Source organism: Pristis pectinata, chromosome 22 (genome assembly GCF_009764475.1).
Source record: "Pristis pectinata isolate sPriPec2 chromosome 22, sPriPec2.1.pri, whole genome shotgun sequence".
NCBI classification, from domain to species: domain Eukaryota; kingdom Metazoa; phylum Chordata; class Chondrichthyes; order Rhinopristiformes; family Pristidae; genus Pristis; species Pristis pectinata.
The window spans coordinates 25,045,858-25,060,352 of NC_067426.1; the positions used below are offsets into that span (position 1 = coordinate 25,045,858).

Consider the following 14,495-nt stretch of genomic DNA (forward strand, 5'->3'; position numbering starts at 1 on the left):
CTTTTTGGAATGGAATACTATGAAATATAGCTGAACAAATTTATAAAGCTTAACACAAGTAAACTACAGTGTTTTTTATATATATATCTATGTCCAAAGCCTAATGCATGTGTGCTACTTTGCTATTATATACTCAAAGAGAAATGTTAATGCTATGCTTATTCGATAATGAATAAATGACTAAAAATTAAATTTAATATAAATTAGTACCCCAGAGAACAATCACTTTGTTCCTTTTTGCTTACTTTAAGGTTATAGTGTCTATATATATTTAAAGAGATTAATTGGCTTCCAAAACAAAACTTGCAGATAGCCAAGGCATCTTTATAAAGTGTTAAATTAACAAAACAAAAATTGGGCTATTTATTACACAGCTCAACTAAATTCTAAATGATGTAATGTTTACTCAAGAATTGAATAAGACTACTTCTTCTGACATATCACAAGTTCCAGTGGAATGATCTTTGCTCCCCAGTTGATGTGTTGGAATGCCCAATGAATCAGGTACCTTGACACTCAGGCTGGCTCCCACTCCAGGTTCCATCTGGCTGACAAATACGTTCTGAAGATCCCCTTAGTGCATAGCCAGCTTCACAGGTGAATCGGACCATGTTCTTCACTTGAAAGTCTTTGCCAAGCCGAATGCCATGTGCTGGGATTCCTGGATCACCACAAAATCCAAGACTATCCCCTGCAAGCCAAAGGAATGAACAAACATCATAATGCAAAATTATTTTTCATGTATAGAATGATTCAATCCTGCCATCAGTGTTAAATAAAAAAATAACCATACCAAAGGCACTGATAATAGATGAAGTCAGCCCTACACAATGAGATTACATGTTTGAAATCAATCCAAAGAACTCTAATAAGTAGGGATGTACACAGGCATTGGAGGCATGTGCTTAGGAATGAACTCCTAGGTGTGGTCTACAACTTGATCCAGATGGCAGAACACTTGGCTGAATTGGCAACTGGACTGATGTAATACATAAACTGAAGCAATGACGAAGCAATTTATTTTTCTTGTGTTGCGCACAATTCAGTGGCGAGATAGGTAACTCATGCAAAAGCTGGGACTGAAGCTGATGAGCATGTCTGGTTTAGTTTCAGTACAATCCAATATATTAGAATGTCAAATATAAATGCTCTTGTGTGGAGTTACTTATTTTGGCAAAATAAATAGTGTCATCCTGTCTCACAAGACAGTAAGATATAAACTTTTAAACTGTGTGATTTGCTATTTTTACAGACCTAAAATCAGAACTACCTTCAAAGTATTGTTTATTCAAACAATAGCGTATTAAGGTTTTAGTGATGTCAACACTTTCTCATTGCAAAGCTAGTATATGAAAATGTGTCGCTTAGATACACTGTGAAAACAGTGAGTTTATCTGCAATTGGAAAAGGAATTGTTGCATGTAATGTGACATCCACACTTGACCCTTCCCACAGTGGCCCAGCTTCATCCTACATAAATAAGGGCCATAAACAAGATGAATGCGCATAGTCTTTTGCCCAGGGCTGGGGAATCAAGAACTAGAGGACGTGGGTTTAGGATGAGAGGGCAGAAATTTATTAGGAACTCGAGGGGCAACTTCTTCACCCAGAGGGTGGTCAGTGAATGTAGTGAGCTGGCAGAGAAAGTGGTTGAGGCAGGTACAATAACAACAGTTAAAAGGAACTTGGACAGGTACATGGATAGGAAAGGTTAAGAGGGATATGGGCCAAACGTGGGCAAATCGGACTAGCTTAGATGGCCAGCGTGGACCTGTTGGACTGAAGGTCCTGTTTCTGTGCAGTATGGCTCTGTGACTCTGATTGCATGAGACATGTGGTTGTACAAAAGAACAGCATCCCGTTTTGTCAGCACTGAAACAGCTTTAAGCAGGTTTTTATGATGCATAGTCAACAGTGCTTTCAGATTGTGACAGAGTATACTTTGTCCTCTGAAGCGTTAACATCTTTCAATCATTCTACCTCTGGTGGCTGTGCCTTCAGTTGGTGAAGCCCTGACATCTGGAGTTCCATCCCGAGAGCTCTCCGTTTCTCCAGCTCTCTTTCCTGTCTGTGTAATGTGCCAGTATCAGTTTGGATTGAGCTGTGCCCTCCAGCCAAGCTGTTCCAATAGATTTCCAACACTGGCATCTATCTGACAATGCAGAACATTTGTAGGTATTTCCTGTTCACAAAATGCACAGCACATCCAATCGGCCAGTGATTGTGCAATGAGTCAACTCTCAATCAACTGCAAAGTGTCGGAGGTATCATGGATGGTGCATCAACCCATACACTTTCCAATGACCTGCCTGTTGATGCTTAGCTTAGATTCTGCCTGCACCACTTAACTCCAGTCTTTATTACCCCCGACGTGAAACTGACTGCTCTTGACATCAAGGCATCAATTCATTGATGGATGCATTGATGAGCCCTCATATCAATAAAAATTAAAGGCAGAACTCTCCACTAGCTGGAATCATGCCTGGCACAGAGGATAGTCAACAATTCCAACATTAAGACACTGCTACTTAAATTTCTCGGGGCATATTCCCAGGCTCAAATGTATTCATCAATGACCGAGTCTATCAGAAAGTCAGAAGAGATATTTGCTGATGATTACAGTGTTCAGTTCTGTTTGTAGACTCTCCCAAAATGATACAGTTGATGCTCACATACAATAAGACCATAACAGCTAACCATGTCCCCTTGATATTCAGAGGCATGGCCATGCCTGAGTTCCTATAATGGTGGCAGGGTGGTGCAACAGTTAATGCTACTTAATTGGTTTATTATTATCACATGTACCGAGGTACAGTGAAAATCTTTGTTTTGCATGCCATCCAGACATCCTTTCATCACATCAGTACATTGAAGTAGTACAAAGGAAAAGCAATAACAGAATGCAGAATATAATGTGACAGTAACAGAGAAAGTGCAGTGCAAGCAGACAACAAGGTGCAAGGCCACGATGAGGTAGACTGTGAGGTAAAGAGTCCACCTCGACCCTGGATATTGTTGGTGTGAAGTTTGCGCATTCATCCCGTGACTGGGAGTATTGAGGATCATTTTGAGAACTTCAAGGCCATGCACAGAAGTACAGGAGGAGAGCAACTCACAAACTGGTCACCTACCACCCCCACCCCCCAAACACCCCTGTCAGCCACCACCCGTTCCATTCGAGGAAGAGTCAGCAGTTCCTACATTGGTCTCATCAGCAACCTCAGACAAAACCAGAGTGGAAGTAAATCATTCTAGAACCTGAAGCATTGCTGAAGAAGGAGAATGCTTCAAACTGGGGCACTGGGGATTCGCCTGTTGTTTGTTCGATGTTCACAAAAAAGGTTTTGTGGGTACGTTAATAAAAGAAATCAAAGCTATAATGAATAGATTTTAGCGAGACAAGAGAACTAAGGGTGAGAGAATATAAATCAACCCCCCATGTTTAAATGAAAGGTAGAACAGGGTGGAGGATCTGAATGCCCAATCCTTTCTAAATGTTTCATTAAAAAGCTTCATATCTCTCTTGCTTTTTTGACATTTAACGTAAGCGAATGGAGAGTTAACATATGCTTTATATCTGTGACAACTTATGAAGCCTCAAAAATGAGAATATTTGGAATATTTGAGTGGCAAATTTGGGATTGCCGGGATCTGATAAAATGGGGGATGAACATCAAGCACCATGACAAGAATAAAAGTGCAGTAGAATGGGGTTCACATAATCTTTGGCCCCTTGTGAAATAACCGTAATCTTTGCACTGTTCTCCCAATGTTAGCTTCCACCCAGAATGTATCAATAATGTTGCATCTCTCTGGTATATCTCTCACCATTTTCAACATTATCAGTCGGCTCCTGTCTTTAATTATGTTTTGAGGCATAAATATTCTACTTGCAATTAATGGATGGAAAATTGGAGGCAGCAGATGTACATTTCCTCATAAGCCATCATTGCTGCAGCAAAGGTTTGATGTACTGTTGGTACATTTGCTGTCTCTCACATTTTAATAAAATGGAAATTTCAACTAACAAAACTACATAAAGCAATGAAAAAGTTCATTGTGATTACATTTTCCCAGTATTTTTATGTAAATACAGAAAAGGAAAGGAAAGCAAAGAGTTTGGAGCTATTCATATGAATGCTTTTCACAACTGTTGTTTGTCAGCTACAGAAAAGCACAATTGGCAATGTATTGAATTCATCATCTGTCTGAAACCAACACTTTGAAAGCTTTGCCTGCAGTTTCCTTCCAAGTCTTTTGAAAGCAGTACAGAAAGTCTCAAATCCTCTCAGGATGCAGCTTTTTGTCACCCCATGGCTGTTAGTGCACAAATTAAATGCTGAGAAATTCAACAAACAAATATCCATCTTGGAATATGTAGAAGCCTTGAAATAATACATCAATATTAGTCGTAAAATACAGTCTAAAAGGTCAGATTTTATCACATATTTGACCAATATGAAAAAAAGACTTCACTTTGTTTATTAAAATGCTGAATTACTGATGAAAAAAATGACAAATGAAATTTCTTTTGAGAAAATCTTGTTAAAAGACAGTTGGACAGGTACACGGATAGGAAACTTTTAGAAGAATATGGGCCAAATGCAAGCGAATGGGATTAGCGGGGATGGGCATCTTGGTCAGCATGGACCAACTGGGCCGCAGGGGCTGTTTCTGTGCTGCAAGACACTGTAACTCGATAATAGTTTCATTGATTGGTGGATAAAATCATCCAGCATCATATAACATTGCAAGCTAGTATCAATACTTTGTATTGAAATGCTTTCAGAAGCTGCCAAGTGGTATAAGAATTAAAAGTAACAAGTATAAAAGTGATGTTTTGACATTTGACTTTTGAATTCCCATTGGAAATAAAAGCTTTCAATATAACATGTGACTTACTCGAGATTTTACAGAAGAACACAGATGTAAAATATGCACAATAAATGCTGTTGGATTTTTCAGTCTTAGACTTTGTTCTTCCCAACGTAATGGTTATTATGGTTGCTTAACTGGATGTGTTCATAACAAAGGATTCATGATATGATATAATCACCATTTACTAAGATAAACAATTTGCTTAGTAGAGTAGCACAGAATTCATAGCATGATTGCAGCAGAGAAGGAGGCCATTTGGCCCATCGAGTTCATACCCACTCTCTTCCAGAGCAACTCACAAGCTCCACCTCTCAGTACCTTCTCGACAGCACTGCAATTTTTTCCTCATCCATGCAATTCCATTTTGAAGGTCATGATGGAATCTGCCACCACCACATCTGCAGGCAGTCCATTCTAGATTCAAATCACACACTGCGTGAAGTTTTTTCCTTACGTCATCCTTAATTTTCTTCCTCTTTTACGTTTTACGTGTGATCTATAATACTTGACACCTCCATCAATGGGAACAGCCTCCTACTATCAATTTTATCTAAACCCTTCATCATCTTGTCTTCTTCTTTCAAATCTCACCTCATCCTTCTCTAAAGAAAACAGTTCCAACCTCTCTAATCTATCCTTGTAACTGTAGAGTCCTTCATCCCAGGAATTTTGCCCATAAATCTTTTCTAGATGTTCTCTAAACCCTTCACATCCTTTCTATAATGAGGTAGCCAGAATTGAGCACAATGCTTCAGCTGAGGCTGTGCCAGATTTTATAAAGGTTCAGCATGACTTCCCTGCTTTGAAATGCTTGGCTTCTTCTGATAAAGCACAGAAGTGTGCATGCCTTACTGACTTGTTTGCCAACCTGCCCTGCCACCTTCAAAGACTTGTGTGCTTATACTCCCAAGTCCCTGGGCTCCTGCACCCCTTTTGGAAAAGAGTCCTATACTGCCTCTCCTTATTCTTCCTATCTAATGCATTGCTTCACAGTTCTCCACATTAAACTTTATCTGCCACATGTTTGCCCATTCTACCAGCTTGTTTATATCATAGAACAGTACAGCACAGAAACAGGCCCTTTGGCTCACAATGTCTATGCCGAGCATGATGCCAAATTAAAATAATGCTTTCTGCCTGCACATAATCTATGTCCCCCCATTCCCTGCACATTCATGTGCCTATCTAAAAGCCTCCTGAATGCCGCTATTGTGTCCACTTCCACCCCTGGCAGCATGCTCCAGAAACGCACCTCCTTCTGGGTAAAAATACTGACCTGCTCATTCCCTTTAAGTTTTCTCCCTCTCACCTTAAAGCTATGCCCTCTAGTATTCTACTTTTCTACCCTGAGAAAAAAAGTTTCTGGCTCTCTCCCCTATCTATGCCTCTCATAATTTTATAAACTTCTATCAGGTCCCCCTCACCCTCTGATGCTCCAGAGAAAACAATCCAAGTTTATCCAACTTCTCCTTATAGCTAATGCTCTCTAATCCAGGCAGTAGCCTAGTAAATCCCTTCTGCACTCTCTCCAAGGCCTTGGCATCCATCCTGCAATGGGGTGACCAGAACTGCACACAGTACTCCAAGTATGGCCTTACCAAAGTGTTATACAGTTGCATCATGACTTCCTGACTCTTGTACTCTATGTCTCCAGCAACAAAGGCAAGCATACCTTCTTTACCACTCTATCAACTTGTGTTACTACTTTCAGGGGGGTATGGAGTTGAACCTCAAGATCCCTCTGTAAATCAATGCTGTTAAGGGTCCTGCCATTAGCTGTATACTTTCCCCTTATATTTGATGTCCCAAAGTGCAACACATTTACCAGATTAAACTCCATCTGACACTTCTCCGACCATGATTGTAACTGAGCTATATCCTGCTGTACCCCTTGACAACCTTCTTCATTGTCCACAACTCCACCAACTTTTATGTCGTCTGCAAACCTACTAACCAATGTACATGTGGGGAATGTGATCCCTGCGGAACACCACTGGTCACAGACCTCCAGCCAGAATAACACCTTTCCACCACACCCTCTGTCTTCTTTGGGCAAGCCAATTCTGAATCCAAAATATCAAGTCACCATGGATCCCATGCATCTTAATCTTCCTGACCAACCTACCATGAGGGACTTTGTCATATCCTGATGCAATTTATTACTATCCTCTCTGCAATTCACAACACTGCCAAGTTTGGTGTTATCAGCAAAGTTAGAAATTGTGGCTTGCGTTATCATTTTGGATGCAATCAGTAAATTGTGGTTGAAATTCACTTCAAACTGAACCAATCAGATAATGGCAGTTGTGTTTCATTCAATTGGATTAATTTTGACTCAGCCTAACAAACACAGTGTCTATGTTTTGAGCCGTAACTCACCTACGTACTTTCTTCAGGGTATTTTTTCCCCACCAGTTCCATTGATTATGCTGCAGAAGCATCCATCAATGCGGGCTGGGCAACCATTGCTGGCAGGCCATCATCTTAATTCATTTTCAGGACATGGGTGTCGCTGGCAAGTCCCACATTTATTGTCCATCCCGAAAGATCCTTAAGTAGGTGGTGATAAAGCCTTGGCAAACACTTCCTTGCATAGTTTCTTTTTTTTTGAATGGCATGTGGTTAAAAGAGTGGGCCATAAACATCTCATTGAGGGAGACCAGGAATCAGGAACGAGTGAATGGGGTAAGTAACATTGCCCAATAAAAACTTGATCAACCAGCACATGTTGGTGAATCAAATATTTTGGTTAATCAAGGGCTGGCACATCTGCTCCAATGGTGCTGTCGCTCTGCTGGCTCAGCAGCTTCCTCTGAAATGCCAGTAACTGGGGGATGCAGGTTTGTGAAGAGCTGGACTGGCAAGCCCATACTGTACTTCTCTGAGGCATCTTTATGTCACGAAAGATGCCAAAGAAATCTTTTTTTTCCTTTTGGTATCTCACTGTTACAGATTCCACTGCTGGTATTATGATGCCCAACTGTTTAAAGCAAATACTATTCAATGAACTGTGCAGGGAACCAGCACTTTCTTCAAAAAAAAACTTTCCCCATAGGTTATAGGATCATTAACTTTGTGTACGCATTCCATCTCTATCATTTATACTGTTTAAAATCTACACTAATTAATCCTCCAATGTAATTCTAGTATGGAAATTTTTGAGAATGGGTTTTTTTTTCTCTTCTATAATTAGTGCTCCAATGAAATTAGGAACAACAAGTACACTTAGCTTTGAATTCTCAAGAGACAAGTTAAATCTCCCTTTACACTACCAGTAGTAAAACTTCATCCCTTAACCCAGGAACAAACATTCCTGTTTATTTTTCATGAGGAAATGTACAATTCCCCATATGTGTCACCAAGAATTAGAGATAAATCAAGGGTATTATTTTGGACACAGGATTTTAACTGTCTAAACATAATGTGAAGTCTTCATTGTAGAGTGGAAAGTGAGTTAGATTTGAACCAAGATTTAAGAGTCAAAATTCTTACCCACTGGGGTAGAAATTTGACCTCCATTGTATGTTGGACATGCACAATGCACAAGTGTGTGCGCAAACAGGAAAGGATGAATTTCTGCATTTCTGTCACGATCTCCAACAAAAGAGCCCGCTGTAATGAATATGTAGATGACTTAAAGGTCTCCAAGTATTTTTTTTGCTGTGCCCCATTGAGAGAATTTTTTTTCTCTGGCTCCCACTATGCAGTAGCTCTTCCCATCCCCATCACTCCCCCATCCTCTCATTATAAACATGGAATGAGAACAATTTCATTTTATAATGGTGGCCCTTCTGACTTTACGATGCTCCCTCTTCCCCAGTTTGCAACTGCAGGATGGAACAAAAGATAACAAGTAAGAATATGCTTCTTGCAAAAGTTTGTTGTTCTTGGCGAAGCACTTATAAAACAAAATCAGGATAATAAAGTTTAATATTTGTGATTAGAACTCATGGAAAATTCATGTTTTTGTTTGTTTTGATTGTATTCTCTCCAGGGTAGTTAGGAATAATTGTTATGAGCAAGAAAATAAGTGCAGGCATGTCGTACATACTGATAATTTTCTTCTTGTGCAGTTGCTGACTGAATAATTTAATTCACATTTGCAGTTTAAACTATGAAAGATTTTAAAGCAACACCTGAAGCAAGTCTGTTCATAAAGAGCAGATTGTTAATAAATTAGGAAAGATAGCCAAAATATTCAGATTTTATTTTCTTCGTTCAAAGAGGGTTTTTTTTTCTGTTCTCTTGTTATATCACATCTGCGTGTTGCAGAGTGCATTGTATTTTAACAGATTTGTCTCCATGATTTACTCTGGCTATTTCTTATGCTACTACATCTTTATTTGTCCTGCTGTATGGACAATTGTACATCGCTGGTGCAGGGATAATGTTAGAGTGAGAGATTCATGTACTCACACTGGACCAGAGTTTCTGACTTGCTCCAATCCCTTACATTCATTCACCATGGGTGGGATCTCACTGGCTAATGCCAAATGAAATTGCTCGGGTTTAGCCATTAAACTAGACTTCCTAACAAGTCCTGGACAGATTCAGGATATTAAAATCTGTTCAGTTCTCTCAGGTGGTTGACTCCCCATGGAGTTCAACAGTCCTGCTGAGATTCTACGTCTGCAACAGTGAATCACTTCTTGGATTCTGCGCCGAGTCAGACCTGTTGGGGGATTTGAGATTCCATTCATTTCACTGTGGGTTGTTGAGCTAAGGTTTGGGAGCCAAAGGCAGAGACACTTAATATACCATTCCAAATTCCTCTCACTCGTGCAGCCCGCAAACAGCTGGGCAAGGGGCTTTGCCAGCTGTCAAGTGCATTTCAGGGGCAGGCCTTCCTCACTGAGCTGCCAGAAGCCTTGCCATCTGCCCATAATCCAGGATTCTTCAGGCCGGGGAGATTAGCACTCCCTTTCCAGAGCAGTTAAGTGCAGGCATATGGAGACAATGGATGGCAATTCCGACAGGAGGGACTGGGTCAATGAGATCTGATTATTTTGTGTATGCGCTGTTACTCTGCAATCAATGTGGTACAAATGCAGGAACAATAACATCTCACTCCCACACTATTTAGTTCCCTTTGAAGGTTCTGTATTACCCATCTTCTTGTTAAAAAAAAACAAGGGGAAATAATAGTCATCTTGAGGACTGGTAGACCTCACCTAAGCCCACTATTCCTCAATTTGTTTCTCTTACTATAACTGAAAAACATATCCCGTTCCATTCTTACTATACTTAAGTAAATATTTTGTCATGTTGGTGCCCTCCTCATACTCCAAGCTTCAGTCAGATAAATAGGAATGAACCACATTGTATCAGTACAGCACAGCTTTGATTCATATTTCACGAAGACAGATTCTCCATGTGTCAAATATTATCTCCAGGAATTTTAATGCAATTCATTTATCATTTCTTCCCTGTCTGTATTTGGAGATACTTCTCTTTTTGCACTTAACCAGAGCAGCTAAGCAAGGTTTAAACAGGCAAAATCTGCATTTTATTCTGCATCAGCCCCTTAATCTCTGCAACCTGCACCATCCTTTACAATTTACAACAGTGCATCCCTTCCTGACGAGCTTAACGCATTCTATGTGCGTTTTGAACAGAAGGGAAGTGGATTGTCACCACCCACCCTGACAGACGCCAATGCAACTGAACCCGTGGTCACTGTCGGGGACATAAGATCAGCCTTCCGGAGAGTGAACCCAAGGAAAGCATCTGGCCTGGGTGGTGTCCCTGGCCATGTGCTCAGATCTTGTGCTGATCAGCTGGCGGGGGTACTTGTAGACATATTTAACCTCTCCCTGCTTCACTCTGAGTTTCCCACCTGTTTTAAGAAGACCACTCTCATCTGGGTACCGAAGAAAAACAAGGTAACGTGCCTTAATCACTATCGACCAGTGGCTCTGATATCCACCATCATGAAGTGCTTCGAGAGGCTGGTCATGGCACACATCAACTCCAGCCTCCCAGGCAACCTCGACCCACTGCAATTCACCTAACACTGAAACAGGTCTACAGTGGACGCCATCTCCCTGGCCCTATACTCAGCTCTGGAGCATCTGGACAGTAAAGACACCTACGTTAGATGATTGTTAATTGACTACATCTCCACCTTCAATACTATAACTCCAAGCGAACTCATCATCAAACTCCAAGATCTGGGACTCAACACCTCCCTCTGCAACTGGATCCTTGACTTTCTGATCAACAGACCGCAATCAGTGAGGATAGGCAGCAACACCTCTGGCATGATTATTCACAACACTGGTGCCCCACAAGGCTGCATCCTCAGCCCTCTATTGTACTCCCTATACACTCATGACTGCGTGGCCAGATTCTGCTCGAACTCCATCTACAAGTTTGCAGATGAAAGCACCATAGCAGGACGTATCTCAAATAACGATGAGTCGGAATACAGGAAGGAGATAGAGAGCTCAGTGACATAGTGTCATGACAATAACCTTTCCCTCAATGTCAGCAAAACAAAAGAGCTGGTCATTGACTTCAGGAAAGGGGGTGGTGTACATGCACCTGTCTACATCAATGGTGCTGTGGTCGAGAGGATTGAGAGCTTCAAGTTCCTCGGAGTGAACATCACAGGCAGCCTGTCCTGGTCCAATCATGTCAACGCCATGGCCGAGAAAGCTCACCAGAGCCTTTACTTCCTCAGGAGGCGAAAGAAATTTGGCATGTCCCCTTTGACACTCTCCAATTTTTAATCAATGGACCATAGAAAACACCCTATCAGAATGCATCACGGCTTGGTATGGCAACTGCTCTGCCCAGGACTGCAAGAAACTGTAGAGAGTTGTGAACACAGCCCAGCACATCATGGAAACCAGCTTTCCCTCCATGGACTCTTGTCTATACCTCTCGCTGCCTTGGTGAAGCAGCCAGCATAATCAAAGACCCCACCCACCCAGGTCATTCTCTCTTCTCTCCTCTCCCATCAGGCAGAAGATACAGGAGCCTGAGGGCACATACCAACAGGCTCAAGGACAGCTTCTATCCCACAGTGATAAGACTATTGAACAGTTCCCTTATACGATGAGATGGACTCTTGACCTCACAATCTACCTTGTTTGACCTTGCACGTTATTGTCTACCTGCAATGCACTTCTCTATAGCCGTGAAACTTTACTCTGTATTCTGCTATTGTTTTTACCCTGTACTACCTCAATGCACTCTGTACTACCTCAATGCACTGTGTAATGAATTGACCTGTACGAATGGTATGCAAGATAAGTTTTTCACTGTACCTTGGGTAAAAGTGACAATAATAAACCAATACCAATATTGGTGTTCTTCCATCTTGGGAGTCTCGCAACCAGATGTGTAGCTGCTCAAGTTCCAAGCCCTCCCCTCCCCCTCTTCCTTGGACACCCCTGAAAACCTGTCCCTTTAATGAAATGTTTGGCCATTTACCCTCATTTTTCTTTTGATGGCCTAATGTGAAATGGTATCTAATAATGCTCCTGTAAAGTGTCTTGCAGTGGTTTACTAATCTGGAAGTTAGATTGCAAAGTGCTGTTTTCATCAGTGCTATGCGACTGAAAATCAATTTAGCATGGAATAAATCAGTTGTACACTCTGTCTATTTCTGGGCCATATTATGGCAATTGTGAAGATCTCCCAGGCACCAGTTTGCAGCACTCCCTAACGATACCAAAGCAATTTCCACACGACAGAATGCTGTTATTCCCGGTTCAAAGTTCCTCTGGGACCACTGTGGAGAAACTTGCCCAGATTGTCCTGGGGGCACCTGTTGTTGAGCACTCTTGAAACAACTGTTCTTACCAAAACCAATACCAAACATCACTGAACTGGAAAACTTGCAGGTAAATAAAAACTTAGCTGAAACCTCAGTCCATTCTTGCCTTCCTAACAACCATCCAGTCTCATGTCCTCCTCTCTCCAAAGCCAGGTACCTTCCAGTCTTGCAATCCTCCTGCTTTGTTACATTACCAACAGTCTCCCACTCCATCCAGTACGGCACATCTCTCACGTCTTGGTGTTGGTGACCATTCCAGATACACCAATCCCACCACCACCCCTGCATTCAATCATACCCACCAGCCTCCTCAGCCTCATGTAACACCACCCCCGCACTAATGTCTTCCACGCCCAACTATAATCAACACTGAACACTGTCTAACATCCCTTCCCTCCTGTCACCACCCTCCCAACCCCCAATACAAGTAGGCAACACCAGATAACCACTGATGACAGTATGTACCGGCCATTAACTTGTGACTGAGGCCTCAAGCCTTGGTCACAATTGAATTTGGAAGCAGAGGCCAGCAATCACTATAGTTGTAGTTCTATTACAACTGCATGTCTTTCAGAGTGCAGTTGAACTTACATCAATCATTTTAAAAATGAGATATAAATATAATACTTATTTAATGTCATATAAAAATCATTCATCATTCTTGCAAATGAACACTGCATCAGTTTTACCTGGTGGTTGATAGATATTGGGCTATCACTTTCAGAACCCTATGTGTTGAGGGGGAAGGTTTACCTGAGCAGTGTGGTAACGATCCACTCCAATGTCCATCCGGTTGGCAAACACGAGTGCTATTTCCAATCAGCTGCCTTCTTCGGGTGCACTGGTATCGTACTGTGGAGCCTACTGTAAATAGGTCACCGTACAGTTCTGCACCAGGTGGGAAGCCAGGATGACCACAGAGCACCACTAGGACAGAAAGGAGCAATGGAAAATACATATTTTAAATTAAAATTCATATTTTAATTAATTAAGAAACAGCACAATAAACAGGTGACCGCAACATACAAGATGGATCGTGTTCTGAGCACAATTACAGACAGAAGAGATTGCGCTGAAAGATAATTGTGATATGGGAGGGGTAGACTGACAATCTGGATAGGAAAAGTTTAGAGGGATGTCGAACAAATGCGGGAAAATGGAAATAGCTCATGGAAGGCACGTTGGTTGGCATGGATGAGTTGAACCAAAGGGCAAGTTTCTGTGCTGTAAAACTCTATGACTCTGATTCACTTCTGAAGGCCACGTGTAAATGTGGAGGTCGCAAACTTCTTGCTGTCTTTCTGACTGCACTCTGACATTGCACCAGTTTCCCAGTAATATGCTGAGAGAGCTGAGCCCAAACATGGCACAAATTCAGCAAAATAATTCACTTAAGTTGAAAGGATCTCTCCTGAGGTTCTTCAATTTTTCATTTAATTAACTATTGTATTTAATTCTTAATGTAAACATGCTGAAATGAGTTTAATTGCTTTAAGTCTGTTTATTAATAACTAATTTTTTTAAAATATTAAATATATGCTTCATTTTAACAGTTTTAAATTTTTTTTAGTGTCTGTTTAGATCAGAGATGTTGAAAGTCTTTTGAAAGGAGTCTTGCTAATTGTGAGGCATGGTTTAACTTGATGCCGCTGCACGTTCTGAAGGTGGGTCTGCATTTCTGCAGGAAAACCAAATGCTCTGTTGGGCCTTACTGGCTTCAGGGACCAAGTTGCCACTGCAGGTAACAACAGGCAAGGAAGAAGAGACTGCAGGCGCTCACCATTTACACACTGGACCAACCTATTCTGCCACAGGATGTATATTGTGCTGTTAC

General features: G+C 41.3%; 1 protein-coding gene across 1 annotated transcript in view; it reads right to left on the reverse strand.

Annotated features, from left to right (window-relative positions):
• Positions 1-14,495, reverse strand: part of LOC127581617 (CUB and sushi domain-containing protein 1-like) — a 1,418,367-nt gene that overhangs the window by 69,864 nt on the left and 1,334,008 nt on the right. Inside the window, 2 exon segments of the mRNA XM_052036133.1 lie at positions 509-691; positions 13,415-13,588. Coding sequence (XP_051892093.1) covers positions 509-691; positions 13,415-13,588 — 357 coding nt within the window.